The sequence below is a fragment of the Hippocampus zosterae genome, chromosome 10 (genome assembly GCF_025434085.1).
Source record: "Hippocampus zosterae strain Florida chromosome 10, ASM2543408v3, whole genome shotgun sequence".
Classification (NCBI taxonomy): Eukaryota; Metazoa; Chordata; class Actinopteri; order Syngnathiformes; family Syngnathidae; genus Hippocampus; species Hippocampus zosterae.
This window is the reverse complement of record NC_067460.1, coordinates 23,924,843-23,939,008: the sequence shown is the minus strand read 5'-3', so window position 1 is coordinate 23,939,008 and position 14,166 is coordinate 23,924,843. Positions and strand designations below refer to the sequence as shown.

General features: G+C 48.8%; 1 protein-coding gene across 2 annotated transcripts; it reads right to left on the bottom strand.

Moving 5' to 3' along the window:
- LOC127608915 (serine/threonine-protein kinase DCLK1-like) lies at positions 1-13,724 on the bottom strand. 2 transcript variants are annotated; one of them, XM_052078435.1, is made up of 16 exons: positions 13,443-13,724; positions 11,671-12,055; positions 11,234-11,583; positions 5,771-5,870; positions 5,555-5,674; positions 5,389-5,483; positions 5,076-5,163; positions 4,805-4,971; positions 4,107-4,226; positions 3,860-4,006; positions 2,663-2,796; positions 2,440-2,517; positions 1,735-1,831; positions 1,584-1,664; positions 1,395-1,508; positions 1-588 (listed from the first exon to the last, which is right to left on the bottom strand). In XM_052078435.1, the coding sequence occupies exons 2-16, from the start codon at positions 12,029-12,031 to the stop codon at positions 355-357; spliced, it is 2,286 nt and encodes a 761-aa protein (XP_051934395.1). In that variant the 5' UTR covers positions 12,032-12,055; positions 13,443-13,724; the 3' UTR covers positions 1-354. The 2 variants fall into 2 exon arrangements, with proteins under 2 accessions (XP_051934395.1, XP_051934396.1); XM_052078436.1 differs by lacking the exons at positions 11,234-11,583; positions 11,671-12,055; positions 13,443-13,724 and adding an exon at positions 8,122-8,138 and having other exon boundaries at positions 7-588.
- Between the last annotated feature and the right edge of the window lie 442 nt (positions 13,725-14,166).

The following is a 14,166-nucleotide window of genomic DNA, read 5'->3' as shown; positions in this document are numbered from 1 at the left end:
CATGAACGTGTTTGAATGCTGTGATCAAGATGGCCGCTTGTGCGCCAGCGTGTTCGGCGGCTCCATGTACAGCACTTTGGATGCAGCGATGGCTGTTTGAAAGTGCTCGAGAAGTACTCTTGACTTGACAAATGTGGAAGAAGTCGAACGGTAAAAATTTGGTGCCGAATCACGTCGCGACCCTGAAAGCAAAATTGGCGCCAGTGAGTTTGCGAAGAAGGTAATTTCTGAAAATTTTGAACTATTCAATGATGCTAACGATGCTAACGAGGCGGTTGAATGCTCAAATACAATCGTGGCTTGTGAAGTGTTGAGTGAAATCATGAGCAGGCGGCGGGCGTCCATGATACCCGCTTAGAACGGAGACACGGGTGAGCGCGCCGTGTCGGCCGAACCGGACGGAGAGTAGTCGTCTGACTCCGACGTGAAGTCGGCGGGCGACGCCAGTGCCGGGTTGGAGCCTCCTCGGGCGGACGCGGCGCAGACGGAAGAGCGAGCGCCGTGCGGGAAGCTGGCCGCCGCCGGCGCGGCGTCGGGATGCTGTTGTCTTTGACGGAAAACTTGCTTCTCCTTGTCCAGCGGCGTGTTCTGACGGAGGGAGTAAACAGACACGGTTGGCCAGAAAAAGTGGGGGATTTTTTTTTTTTGGGGGGGGGGGTCTTCCAGTAAACAACCTTGTTGTCGAAATCTGCGACCTTTTTTCTTTTACAGTACTTTTGGAAAATGGGCCTTTTTCTCTCAATAACATGAATACATTTGTCACTTCATACCAGTCATCTTCCGAGCCGCTTGATCCTCACGAGGGTGAGGCATGCTCCAAGGATGGAACTGCCATTTTTACGCAGGCGCCCTCTTGTGGCACACAAAAGAATCACTACTTAATGCAATTTGCTTGGACATCCATCCATCCATTTTCCGAACCGCTTAATCCTCACTAGGGTCACGGGGGGTGCTGGAGCCTATCCCAGCCGTCTTCGGGCAGTAGGCGGGGGACACCCTGAATTGGTTGCCAGCCAATCACAGGGCACACAGAGACGAACAACCATTCGCACACACACTCACACCGAGGGACAATTTAGAGTGTTCAATCAGCCTGCCACGCATGTTTTTGGAATGTGGGAGGAAACCGGAGCACCCGGAGAAAACCCACGCAGGCCCGGGGAGAACATGCAAACTCCACACAGGGAGGTCGGAGCTGGAATCGAACCCGGTACCTCCGCACTGTGAAGCCGACGTGCTAACCACTGGACAACCGGGTCGCCCACTTCATACCATTTCCCCCCTAAAAAGCCCTTCTTGATTTAAAAAAAAAAAAAAAAAAAAAAAAAAGCAAAGAATCATCTATTTTTTTCCCCAGATAAAAGTGCGGCCGATGCGCGGGTGCGCAGACCCACCGTGATGACCATGACGCCGGCCGTGGCGCTGCTCCCCTTGTGTCCCGTGTTGAAGTTTTTCTTGATCCTGACGGCCACGGGCAGCTGCCGTTGGTTCCCGGCTGCGCCGTCCTCCTGCCAAAGCAAACATTTCCGCCGCGTGACGTTTTGAGTGCGCGGGAAGCGGTGACACGCTCGCCGTCTCCTTACGTTGACCCAGGGGTGCTCCAGCACCTCGCCGGCCGACAGCCTTTGGTCCACGTCCACCCGCAGCATGCTGCCGATGAGAGCCTGCAGAGCGGAATACGCGTTAAGAGCGAGCGGCCGCCAACGAGCTCCGTTTGCCGGCGTGGCCGCCGACCTTGGCCGAGTCCGACACGTTGTCCCAGTGCGGTGACGGGAAGTCCAGCCGGGCCTTCAGAATCTCTTGGAACAGGACATCCTGGTCCTCGCCGCCGCTGTGCAAGCACATCAACGCATTTGACTTCATCATCGATAGATGAGACAGGTCGAAGGCCGGCTAAAATGCGCAGGTGAAATAAGTCGAGTCGTTTCTTTTATTCATCAAATCGGAGGCCGTTTGGGAATTGTATTGTTTTGTGAGCATAATAGCGTAGCAGTAGCACCCCCTACAGCACGGGTGTCAAACTCATTTTTGTCGGGGGGGCCACATTATAATTACCGTTTCCCTTGGAGGGACGTGATGACTGAAACTAAATAAAGAAGTTTAAGTTACAGTCATGACGGTTTTGCTTCCACTATCCTCCTTATTTATCGCAGATGAGAATTTTAAATTTTGGGACAGATTTTAGCTAGCATCGTGGAATTTGAAATGTTTGTTTTCGCTTTTGCGGACCGAATAAAATGAGGTGGCGGGCCACTTCTGGCCCCCGGGCCTCGAGTTTGACACCTTGATTTCTACTGTTCCAAGGCGGGGCTGAGACCTTCCAAAAATGTCAGATTGCGCAATTTAACAATGATTCTGCGATAAAAAAATAAAATAAAATAAAATAAACGCAGAGCTCGACGAAGGCAAGATTTATGACCAGATTTTATGAGCACGCACCAATTGAAGGGCGGGAAGCCGCAGAGCAGGATGTAAGTGATCACACCCGCAGCCCAAATGTCCACCTTGAGGCCATACCTGGAATTGAACGTGAAACACACACAAACAAGCCACGCCATTAGGGACACCGGCACAATGTCGTCAGGTTCCACTCGGGTGGCAAAATTTCCAGGAACTTCCCCCGAAAGTTGCTTCTTGAGAAAGCGAAATGGGCCAGACGCACCCCTTCTCGGCGACGATCTCCGGAGCCACGTAGGTGGGCGTGCCGCACACTGTGTACAGGTAACCGTTGACAACGGTGGCCAGGCCAAAGTCGCCCAGCTTCAGGGACTTGCTGCCGTCGTGGTGCTGGTAAACCTTCGTCACACACACACACACACACACACACACACACCGCACAAGAAAAACAGCGTGCAATCTTTACGAGGACAGAGATGTATTTTGTTGGGGAAAAGAAAAAAAAAAGTTCATCACATAATTTAAAGATATTAGGATCAAAGTTTCATGAGGCACATTTTAACAAGTCACTTAAATACTTCAAGAAAAGATGCTTTTATTTTTGAAAAAAAAAACTTTTTTGTTCTCAAAAATAATCTGACTTTAGGTCATAACTATATTTAATTTTGTTAACTGTTGCGATTAGCAAAAATTCATTGATGCAAAAAGTAATTGATCGTCACACCAAAGTTTGTAATTGTCTACAGCTGCCACAAGATGGCAACAACGCGCTTTTTCTCTATTAGACAAGGCTATGGCATGAAGCGCTTCACCTCATTTCAACATGGTCCTCGCCCCGAGATGGTACCAATAGTTTTCTATTAGACATGGTTTTGGCCTGAGCATAAAAAAACCAGCCAATCGTGAGTTTTTCCTATAAATTGTGGGGATGGGTTGCCCCCACCCTAAAAATGTGAATTTGAATGTATAGGCCAGGTAGTCCAGTGGTTAGCACGTCGGCTTCACAGTGCAGAGGTACCGGGTTCGATTCCAGCTCCGGCCTCCCTGTGTGGAGTTTGCATGTTCTCCCCGGGCCTGCGTGGGTTTTCTCCGGGTGCTCCGGTTTCCTCCCACATTCCAAAAACATGCGTGGCAGGCTGATTGAACACTCTAAATTGTCCCTAGGTGTGAGTGTGAGCATGGATGGTTGTTCGTTTCTGTGTGCCCTGCGATTGGCTGGCAACTGATTCAGGGTGTCCCCCGCCTACTGCCCCGAGACGGCTTGGATAGGCTCCAGCACCCCCCGCGGCCCTAGTGAGGATCAAGCGGTTAGGAAAATGAATGAATGAATGAAAGGTTTAGAGTGTTATTTTTTTGTATGTTTACATGATATGGCAAAATATTACCAACCCCCCCCCCCAAAAAAAACCCATCCGTTTCTCAGTTTGAGAATTGTCTTCCCCCGTGGCGCGCCTTTGCATACCAGCAGGTTTTCGGGTTTGATGTCCCTGTGGACGATGTTGAGGCTGTGCAGGTACTTGACGGCGCTGGCCAAGTTGAACAGCATGCAGCCGGCGTCTCGCTCCGTGTACTTGTTGGACGAGGTGATGGCGTCAAATAGGTCGCCCCCCTTTGCACAAAGGCACGTGGGGAAGCACGCTTGTAGGACTCCAAAATAGCTTTCAAAATGGAACCGGTAGCGGGAGACGGCTGCTAAATGCTTGACATACCTTGACTAACTCCATGACCAGATAAATGTCATTGCCGGTGTCCATCTCTTCAATCAGCAGCACGATGTTGGGATGTTTGACCCGTCGAAGGATGGACACCTCGCTCTGGATCATGTGCTCCTGAAAACGGCACGGCAAGGAATAGAATACAACTCAGTATTGCACATGTTTTTGTTTTCATAGCCGTATACCTGCTTGTGCACCACCATCGTATTTAAAAATATTGAAAAATAAAAATCTTTGAATATTTAAACTTGCAGATGCCGATTTATGATTATGCAAGCCTCCCCCCACCCCCCCAAAAAAACATGAACTGAATGACAACAGAGAGGTGACATTCCATGTCCCAAGAGCTAGCTTCTGCAGCTGAGGATCGGACCGCCAGGGTCCCCTCCTTTGGCTGCCGCCCAGCCAGATGAGGTGGCTTGGGCATCTGATTCGGATGCCTCCTGAGCGCCTCCCCGGTGAGGTGTTCCGGTCATGTCCCACCGGGAGGAGACCCCGAGGAAGACCCAGGACGCGCTGGAGAGACTACGTCACCCAGCTTGCTTGGGAACGACTCGGGATCCCCCGGGGAGAGCTGGAAGAAGTAGCTAGGGAGAGGGAAGTCTGGGCTTCCCTGCTAAAGCTGTTGGCCCCGGATAAGCGGTAGATGATGGATGGATGGATGGATGGATGGATGAATGACAACAGAGCACCTTTCCTCGGCATTTCTCCTTGCTGATGATTTTCAGGGCGTATTCTCTCGCCGTGGATCTTTCCACACACTCCCGCACCACAGCAAAGTTGCCGCTGCCTAAAGTGCGACCCACTTTGTAGCGCTCAGCGATGGAGGCGGGGACAGCGGTCTCATCCATGGGCTCGGCTGCGGACATTTGGAAGTGGGGGACGGGGGAGGGTGTGTCGATTTGGCAGAATGAAATGACCTTGCTCGGGTCTTCCAAGAGGGTGGGGTGCGGTCGGTCTCACCTTCGCTGCTGGGTGCGTCGCCTTCGTCCATGGAGCCGCACACCTTGGTGGAGGCCAACGACAGAGACGAGCAGCTGTGCTGGGATCCCTAAACACAACCACAAAAAAAAAGCACAATTATCATCATTGACATTACTTTGGCATTTTGTGTCACACTCTTTATGCTGTTTTTCATGTTTTGCGGGGACATTTGTCCGTTTGTCATTTTCAGACCGTTTTATCTCAACCTCGAATGAAAATTATTGCAAGCGCACCTCCACCTGCTCCCTTGGTTGTGTTTTAAGGACTAAAAAGTAATTTCCTTTCCTCCTACCTGGCGTCTCCTGAAGCTGCCCGGACTGGTGGGGGAGGGGCAAGGAGATTTCCCCGATCGGGGCGTGGAGAGCTGACTCCCCGCGGTCCCGTTGGCTGGCGAAAAGGACCGCAGAGGTGTCATTGCCTTTGGTCCTGGGTGCAATGGCGCCCTCGTGTGGCCTCACCTGAGCCAGTAGATGAGGGCGACTTGCTCCTCCTGCGAGACATTCCGCCACTTCTCGGAGAGCAGCGACCGTGCACTGAGGGAAGACGACCGTACGAGCACGACTTGGCCACTCTGCATTCTGGAGAGGGAGAGAAACAAGTCAGTGGGAAAGTGGAACCCAACCTGCTCCAAATCTGGAGCTACCCAGTCGGCATTTTTTTTTTTTTTCACTTACCACTTTCGTCCAAACTGAAGTCATCCTGGTAGCGATACTTTTCAGGCCCGCAAGCAAAGAAGATGTCATCATCGCCAAAAAAGTCCTGAAGGCACGCGACCTGCAAAACATGATCATGACGTTTTTATTTATTTGTTTATTTTTTTACAGCCATTGGTTATGTTTGAAAAAAAAAATGCAACGCCAATGAAATTCAAATAGGCTTCACAGTGCAGAGCTACCGGGTTCGATTCCAGCTCCGACCTCCCTGTGTGGAGTTTGCATGTTCTCCCCGGGCCTGCGTGGGTTTTCTCCGGGTGCTCCGGTTTCCTCCCACATTCCAAAAACATGCGTGGCAGGCTGATTGGACGCTCTAAATTGTCCCAAGGTGTGAATGTGAGTGCGAATGGTTGTTCGTTTCTGTGTGCCCTGCGATTGGCTGGCAACCGATTCAGGGTGTCCCCCGCCTACTGCCCGAAGTCAGCTGGGATAGGCTCCAGCACCCCCCGCAACCCTAGTGAGGATCAAGCGGCTTGGAAGATGAATGAATGAATCAATCAACTTCTACCATGATTGCTAAAATCTGGACCAAAATTTCAACTTCGTGGATGGTTGTTCGTCTCTGTGTACCCTGCGATTGGCTGGCAACTGATTCAGGGTGTCCCCCGCCTACTGCCCGAAGACGGCTGGAATAGGCTCCAGCACCCCCCGCGACCCTAGTGAGGATCAAGCGGTTCGGAAAATGGATGGATGGATGTCCAAGCAAATTACATTAGGCGGTGATTCTTTTGTGTGCCACAAGAGGGAGCCTGCATAAAAATGGCAGTTCCAACCTTGGAGCATGCCTCACCGAAATCACGAAAGCTTGCGAATAGGTAAACAAATGTCTTAGTGGATGCAGTCGGTGCTCTCATCAGAATGAAGCCAACTCAGCGGTCATAAATAAATCAAAAGACGATGATGGAGTCTCGGCCTTCTCCCTAAAAGCCGATATTGATACACTTAACTGAGGCCCATTTCCTTTTACTGCGAGAGCCCCGCTGCCAGCTTAACTCAAGCAGTTCGTGCTTGATGTCATCCTGGCTGGAACAAGCGCAAATATTATTCAAAGCGTTGCCTTGGACATGTTTTTTTTTTCTTTTTGCGACTCGGTCCAGGCAAAATGGTCGAACAAAGAGCATCGGGCCCAATCGGTTTGAGCAGACACGCCTGACCACTCTGATGGACCCCCGTTTGCGTCCGCCATTCCTCCAAAACATGTCCCAAGTCCCAGCGGGAGGGGAGCTGCAAGGATGGCTGTTGTCAAGGAGACTGGGGGTGGGGGGTTGGGGGGCATTGAGGAAAAAAGTGATGAGAAGGGCACGGCTCTTCAGGCCAGAGAGCAGAGCGCTAAAAATCAAAACCTCCTCCTCTGACCGCTTCTCTTCAGGTGAGCTGAGGAAAAGGACCATCGCAATGAGGTGGGGGGTCGGTGGGGGGGGGGGGGGGGGGTGGTGGAGACAGAATTTGTCTCAAGAAAGAAATGAGCAGTTCTTTTTCTACTACTGTTATTGAACAATTGTTGTTGACAAACTTGCCCTTCACATTTCAGCACAAAATGAGTGGAAATATTTGCTTCATAAGTCCAGTTACCGTGTGCGCCCCGACATTTGAGGCCAATGTGGTCCTAGAAAGGAAGCGAACCCTACTTTGAAACCCATACCCTACTTAAAAACCCAACTTGGAAACCCTAACCCTACTTTGAAAGCTTGCTTTTGAACACTACCCTTCAACCTTACCCTTATTTTGAAAAGCCCAATGCTACTTTTAAAGCACCACTCTACTTTGAAACCCGAACCCCACCCTGAAACACCCTGCTTTGAAACCCTATCCCACATTTTAATCCCTGCCTTAATAGGAAACACCACAGACAGCCTAACAAAGCAGCATCTAAGTGGCCAAGTCATAATGTCTTAAGCAAGGGATGTAGATTGATAATATCATAACGCTCAACAGCATATATTCTTTATCCTCTGCAAAAACCGACTCCAATAACAACTGCATTGAGGCATTCTCCACATACAGCATATGCACGCCTGCATTCTACTGCCCCCAGATGGCCAAGGCATGAACACTAGAAACAAAAAAATGTGGCAAAAACGTTCATTCTTTAAATTGGCCTTGCATAAGAGTCCAGAAACTGCGTATTTGATATTCACCGTCAGCATCTTGCAGCCGAAAATCGAGGCAGTGCTCGAAAATAGCTTCCCTTCTGCTGGGGACAATCAGATTTTTTTTTTTTGGTTTGAAGAACTAAATATAGATGTTGCTGGATAAGGACTGCAATTAGTGTGAGAACAAATGCAAAGCGTTGCCAAATAGCAAACGGTCACCTTGCTAGCACCGGCTGACAAACTGTTCTCGATAAAGCTGCGGAAAAATCCACCGGCTGCTTAGTCTTTCCGTCAAATTGACGACGTCCTCCTCTTGACACGCAAACTCCATCCATCCGGCCATCATTCGGCCCAACCGGCTGATTAAAAGCCAGTCGCTCGGTCAATACTCGTACAGGACGCTCCTGCTCCACAACAATGAGAGTGTTGGATGAGGGAGGGGTGCGGATATCGGGGTGGGGGCAGGGAGGCCTGATGGGGCTGCTGTGTCACTGAGCCAGCAGGCCCGCTGGAAATCAATCAAAAGCAGCACAATCACCGGTGCCCCGGTTACACGACTCCACCGCAAAATCAACAACAGGGGAGCACTTTCCCACTCTTCTGATCAAAATTGTCATCTGTCTCGAAAAGAAGATTCCCGGGCGCGTTGTCAGACTGAATTTTCAACCTATCTGCTCCACACATGAGCAGGCCCAGCAGTCGTAGATCCATTACAGTACTGCGGTGAGTGGGAGGCCACAGACCAACCAAATCCCCCCGCCCCCCTCCAGACCAAAGTCAGTCATGGATAGTTACATCTCTTTAGTTACATGAAAGAGTCTGACCGCACCCCCAATATCGCGGACTCCATCTGATGGCTCCAAAGCGTACCGAAAGAAAATAAATTGGGAATACACGTCCCCAATCACTCAGGTTGCGATGACACAGTCGAGTTCCTTTCCTAGTGGTGCCATTTGAGAAACATTCTGGCTATTGCCACCCGGAAATACGAGTGGAAAAGCTCTCAAGCGGGACACAGTTGTGGGACGAGGTGCCATGCGCTCCATCTCGGTGCCGCCGCATCCCAGAAGCCTCTCGAGCAGGCTGCTCCACTGACATCTCTGCCTGCTGCACCGCTCTGCAGCAGTTCCTTAGCAACCGGCTCGGTAAATCACATTTCCATGGAAACCATAGACACCATTGGACAGGAGGAGAGGGGCAGTGAAAGTCATCAGATATTTGTGACGAGAGCAGGGACGGCAGGAACGAGCTTAGTTCGGGAGCTGAGGACTGTCTGCCCGTCGACACTGAGAAAAAAAAGTCAATTTTGTCAAGTGGTTGCGCGGAATAAACTCACCTGGAAGCAGACATATTTTTTTAAGTCAAAATGGATCTAAATCCAGGCGATTCTATTTAGTGCAGCCACTTGACAATGTAAACCTGAGTAAATTCAACACTTTTTTCAGAGTATCAATCATCGAGCGAGCTAGCTCGCAAGCTATAATGTCTGTCCACATCCGGGTCAAATGCTGCTTTTACTAATCCACGAAAATTTTCTTGGAATTAAGAAAATAAAAGCATCAGTAATTTCAAAAACTTTGATACTGTGTGTTGGGTTTAGGCCTGGCTCTTTCTGGCTTGTGAAAAGTGGATTGGAATTAAGAAAATAAAATCTACTTTCACATTTTGGCACATTGCGTGGACAAAAACAGCAGTACTTTTACTTTGAAACCTGCTTACGGTGTGCGCGCGTCATTTACGTACAAGCACTCTGGCAGAGACAGCGTGATTAGAAACAATTCACTGTCATGGTCACCCTTCAAAATGTTCGCCCATGTCATAAAATAATAAAAATAAAGGTGGGCGCTGACTGCCTCGGTTTCAAGAAAATACGGACTTTTAAATATTTATTGACCCAAGCCAGGGGGTAAACCCGTGTGTTTAGTTTGTGGTGAGCCGGTCGCCATCTTGAAAGACGATGACGTGATTCGCCGTGACAGGAAAATGGCGACATTGGACTGATGGCGGGAGAGCGCAGCTTTTCAAATAACACGGCGATTTTACCAAGCGACGCGCGACCAGGGAAGGAGCAACCAGGACCCGCTTTGTGATAGCCCACAACATCGCGAAAAACACGAAGCCATTTTCGGAGGAGGATTCGTTCAAGAGTGCTCGGTGGACTCTGCAGCGCTAATTATGTCCGGAGCAAAAAAAGAAGGTCAAGAAATTCAGGTACAGACCCTATCTTATTGATGTTCAACTGTCATTTGTGCTTCACATCTCCACCTCAACAAGGAAAAAAAAGCACTGAAACATTTTCACTTGGATTTTTGGGGGGAGGACGGCAAAAAAAAGTGAGTTAAGTTGTATAATTACTGGCATAGAAAGACATGGTGGCATATTGATTCTCTTTGATTCTTTGATTCTCTCCTCTTTCATCGCAAACTGCTTCAAACAACAAAGCGTGTGACGGAAAAGTGGTTAGGACTGCACGACTGTCCGTGTTTTATGTTATGTGTTGTGTTTATTATTTTACTTTATGTTAACTGTTTTGTAAAGCGCTTTGTTACAGCTGCCGCTGTTGTGAAAGCGCTATATAAATCAGCATGTATTGTATTGTATTGTATTGATGGGAAGTTAAAATCAAAAAGTGTCATGTTCAAGTTACTGAAAAAGAGTTACAAATGTTGCACAATTACAATTGTTTTGCGTAATTTCACTGAATAAATGTTTTTTTTTTTTGTAAAACAACTGCACTCTCATGATCTAACAATAACACATATCCTTATCATGGATAAGAAAAATTATCTGGAAGCAGACACATTTATTTTAGTCAAAATGTATCTGAATCCAGAGGTTTCTGTTGCTTGCAGCCACTCGACACGATAAAACAGAGTAAATTCAACACACACTGTTTTCCCAGTGTATCTCGCCATCAAGCTAGCTCGCGAGCTATCTGTCTGTTTTTCTTTCCATTGATCGAGAGAACATGAGAGCCAAATCACTAAATAGGATCGATCATCTGCTGCTGTGTGTCGTCTCACTTCCTTTCCATAGAAGTACATTAAGTCGAGGCCGGAAATCGAATTTCCCATTCCCAATGGCTTTTCAATATCAACTTTGCAGTCAAATGTTGTACCAACAATTCATACCTGTATTGTTGTCCGGTACCAATAAATATCTTATTTTAGTCATGATACATTTTTTTTTTAAATATTCATTGGTCGATCGCTTATCAGATTTTTTTTTTCCTGCCAAATAATAAATAAAAATATTGGTCCGCATGGGTCAGAGCTCACCCAAAAACTAGATGAGAAACTCTAGAGTAGAAAAAGAGCAAGAGGGTACATACGGCCTTCCCGTCCACCGTGAAGAGCCTTTTGACGGTGCCGCTGTCCAGCTTAATGGCGTCGGTGATGTCGGTCATGACCTGCTCGAAGGAGTGCGCCGTCTTCTTGTTGAGCAGAACGCGCACGGCCTTGCGGGGCTTGACGCCGCTGCGGACGATGGTGACCAGCTTGGGCTTGATGAAGTCCTTGCTCTCGCGGGTCTCCGGCGAGCCGGCCCTGCCGCTGCCAAGGGAGGGCGGGTCGCGGGGGGACGCCACGGCCGTCCTGGCGCCGGCGGACCAGTTGGGGTTGACGTTCTTGATGTAGTCCACCTTCTTGTACGGCTCGAAGGAGGCACAGACGTAGCTTTCGCCTGTTAAAAGTATGCGGACATGCGTTGGATCATCAAAATAATGCGAGCCCGAGGGCAATTTGACGTCAATTTTAGACAACAGCGCACCTTCGTCCAATTGCTCCATGCTCGTGATCCTCGTCGTGCCATCGACGGAGTAAATGGTGCGAACCCCCTGCGGCAGGTTGACGTTGTCGGAGAGCGCTCGCGTGAGATCGGCCAGGAGTGCGTCCAACGAGCGGAACCTGTCCTGAGAAATGGCGTACACGATCCCTTGGAAGTAACGGTCCCCGTTGCGGTAGAAGCGAACCTTCTTGGCCTTCTTCTCCGAGCTCAGAGCCTGCAGCGTCCGGGTTCGGTACAGACTGCAGTGGGCGCTGTGAGTGGGGCTGGGGAGTCCGTTGCCCCTGGAGCCCCGGCGGGCGTACCGCTGCGCCTTGTCCCGCTCGTCAAAGTGCTCTAGCTCCATGTTTGACGCTGCTTTTGCGCCCTCCAAAAAAAAAACATACAGCAAAAAGGGAACTTATGGTGGCAACTTGACTTGTGACCTTCATTATTTCCATGACAAAGCTCATAGCTGAGTATTGCTATATATACTGAACATATGTATGTGTTAATCCCCCACCCCCACCCACCCATTGAAAAAATTGAATCAATAGAAAAAAAAAAGAAAATGAACATCTATATTATTATTTTATATATATATATTGCGCGTCGTCCCGCACGCGGTCTGTCCTTCCGTCTGTCCCTTTTCAAAACGTACCTACTTCACCGCGCCGCCACTGCGCCGCTCAGGCAGTGGCTCACTACGATCGCGCGGGCATCTTAGCGAAAAAAATGTTGTCTACCCACAAGCATTGCAATGAAATTGTTAGTTATTTAGTAGAGTTAAACATCTCTTTATTTTCGCGATAAGCAATGAAGATGAACAAAAAGTTGAACCAAGCAACAACACTTTTGTGGGCCCAAGGCCCACCTTACCAGCCTTCCGCAGGAACTAGCTGATGAGCCGGCCGGAGGGCGGCGAACCAGCTAGTTGTATATAATTAATGAGAGTCTTCAATAATAAACTGTTTTTCCGAAGTTGTACCATAATCAAGCCAAACACACACACACACACACACACAGGTTGGGTAGTGCCCATAAAGGGGGTGTGGCCTAATGAGTGCTGTCCCCCTTGCATCAACCACATTTTTTGTCACACTCCTTGCTCGTGTTTTCCAATTGTGTGTGAAGCTACTTGTACCGTTCAATAAATGAGTGAAAGTGCATCAAAGTAAGTGGCTCGCCCTAACCCACCCATATAAAAAACCGTATTACGGATAACAGATTTTGAACTACCCAGCAGTTGGGTCCCTGGGGTACCTGTCCACCTGCCAAATGTGAAATTAGACAACCGTGAAACTCTTTTGTTCGCTGGCTTTTTTCCCCCCATTCCCATTTTCATAAAACAGCGCCACCCCCTCAAAACAGGCTCATTTCAGCAAGGCCTATATAATAAGGTGACAAATGTACTGTAATTGGCTGCTAAAAGCATGTCGGGCATGTTCTGAAGACATTTGGGAGCTTGTTTTAAATTGTGTATTTGGGGAAATCCGCACAAATCCGCTCGCGTTGGAACGTCAGAAGCCCCCCCCTCGAACCATGCAGCTGCTAGGACACACAAGAAGGAGCAAGTCACACCCATCCCATGCTGCTTGTTGTGACACCTTCCACGATCAGGACGTTTCACCGTTTTTTTAAATGTATAATAACAATGCACAAACTATGCAGGATATGCAAAGACCATAAAAGCAACATGGCAATTAGATTTCTTACAAGGTAGGGAAAAAAAGACAAGATAAACCAACGGAAATGAATTGGATAGGTTTCGTCCTACCTTCGAGATGTGAGCAGAAGGGTGTCAAGAAAGAACAGGTTGAACGTTGCCTTTCGATGCATTCATTTGATGTCACAGACGCAGCGAGGCTCCCTTTGTTGCTGCGTGTGCACGCCCGGCTGCCCTGTGCTCGCTCGCTCGGAGGAGGAGGAGGCAGTGCTGGTGCCGGTGCCCCCCCCCGAGCTCCATCCCCCTCTTCCACCTGCTACCAACTCCTCATCGTCATTTTTCTTCCTCCCTCCTCTTCGGCTATTGCACTGCAGTGGCGATCGCCGGACCTGCGCCCGTTTAGGGCGAAGCGCGCATGCGCAGTAACGTTTATAAACCTGAGAGGTTCGCTAGTCACCGGAAATACTAGATTTGCTCAAGTAGCCCTTAACATTATTTTGTTCTTGTTCAATCAGTTGTGTGCTGTGATACTGCACTTTTGTCAAATATTTGCATCTTGATAACGATTAGCAGGTAGATTAATTCGGGTGAATACCAAGCTCTCTGTACCAAATATGTGATCATCTCTTGCGCTATGCTAGGCTAACACAGCACAGAGAAAGGCTGTATCAAGCTTTGTGCAAGTTAAAATGATTTTTGGTTTCCTTTTGTCTAAAAAGTTAGACTGTTGAGGTTTAAGTTTGAAATGAAGGTAGCGCTACTCCTCTGGTCACTAGCCAACTATTGGCTAACAAGCCAAACAACAACACAGCTAATCTTAGCCCTGAAAGGCTAAC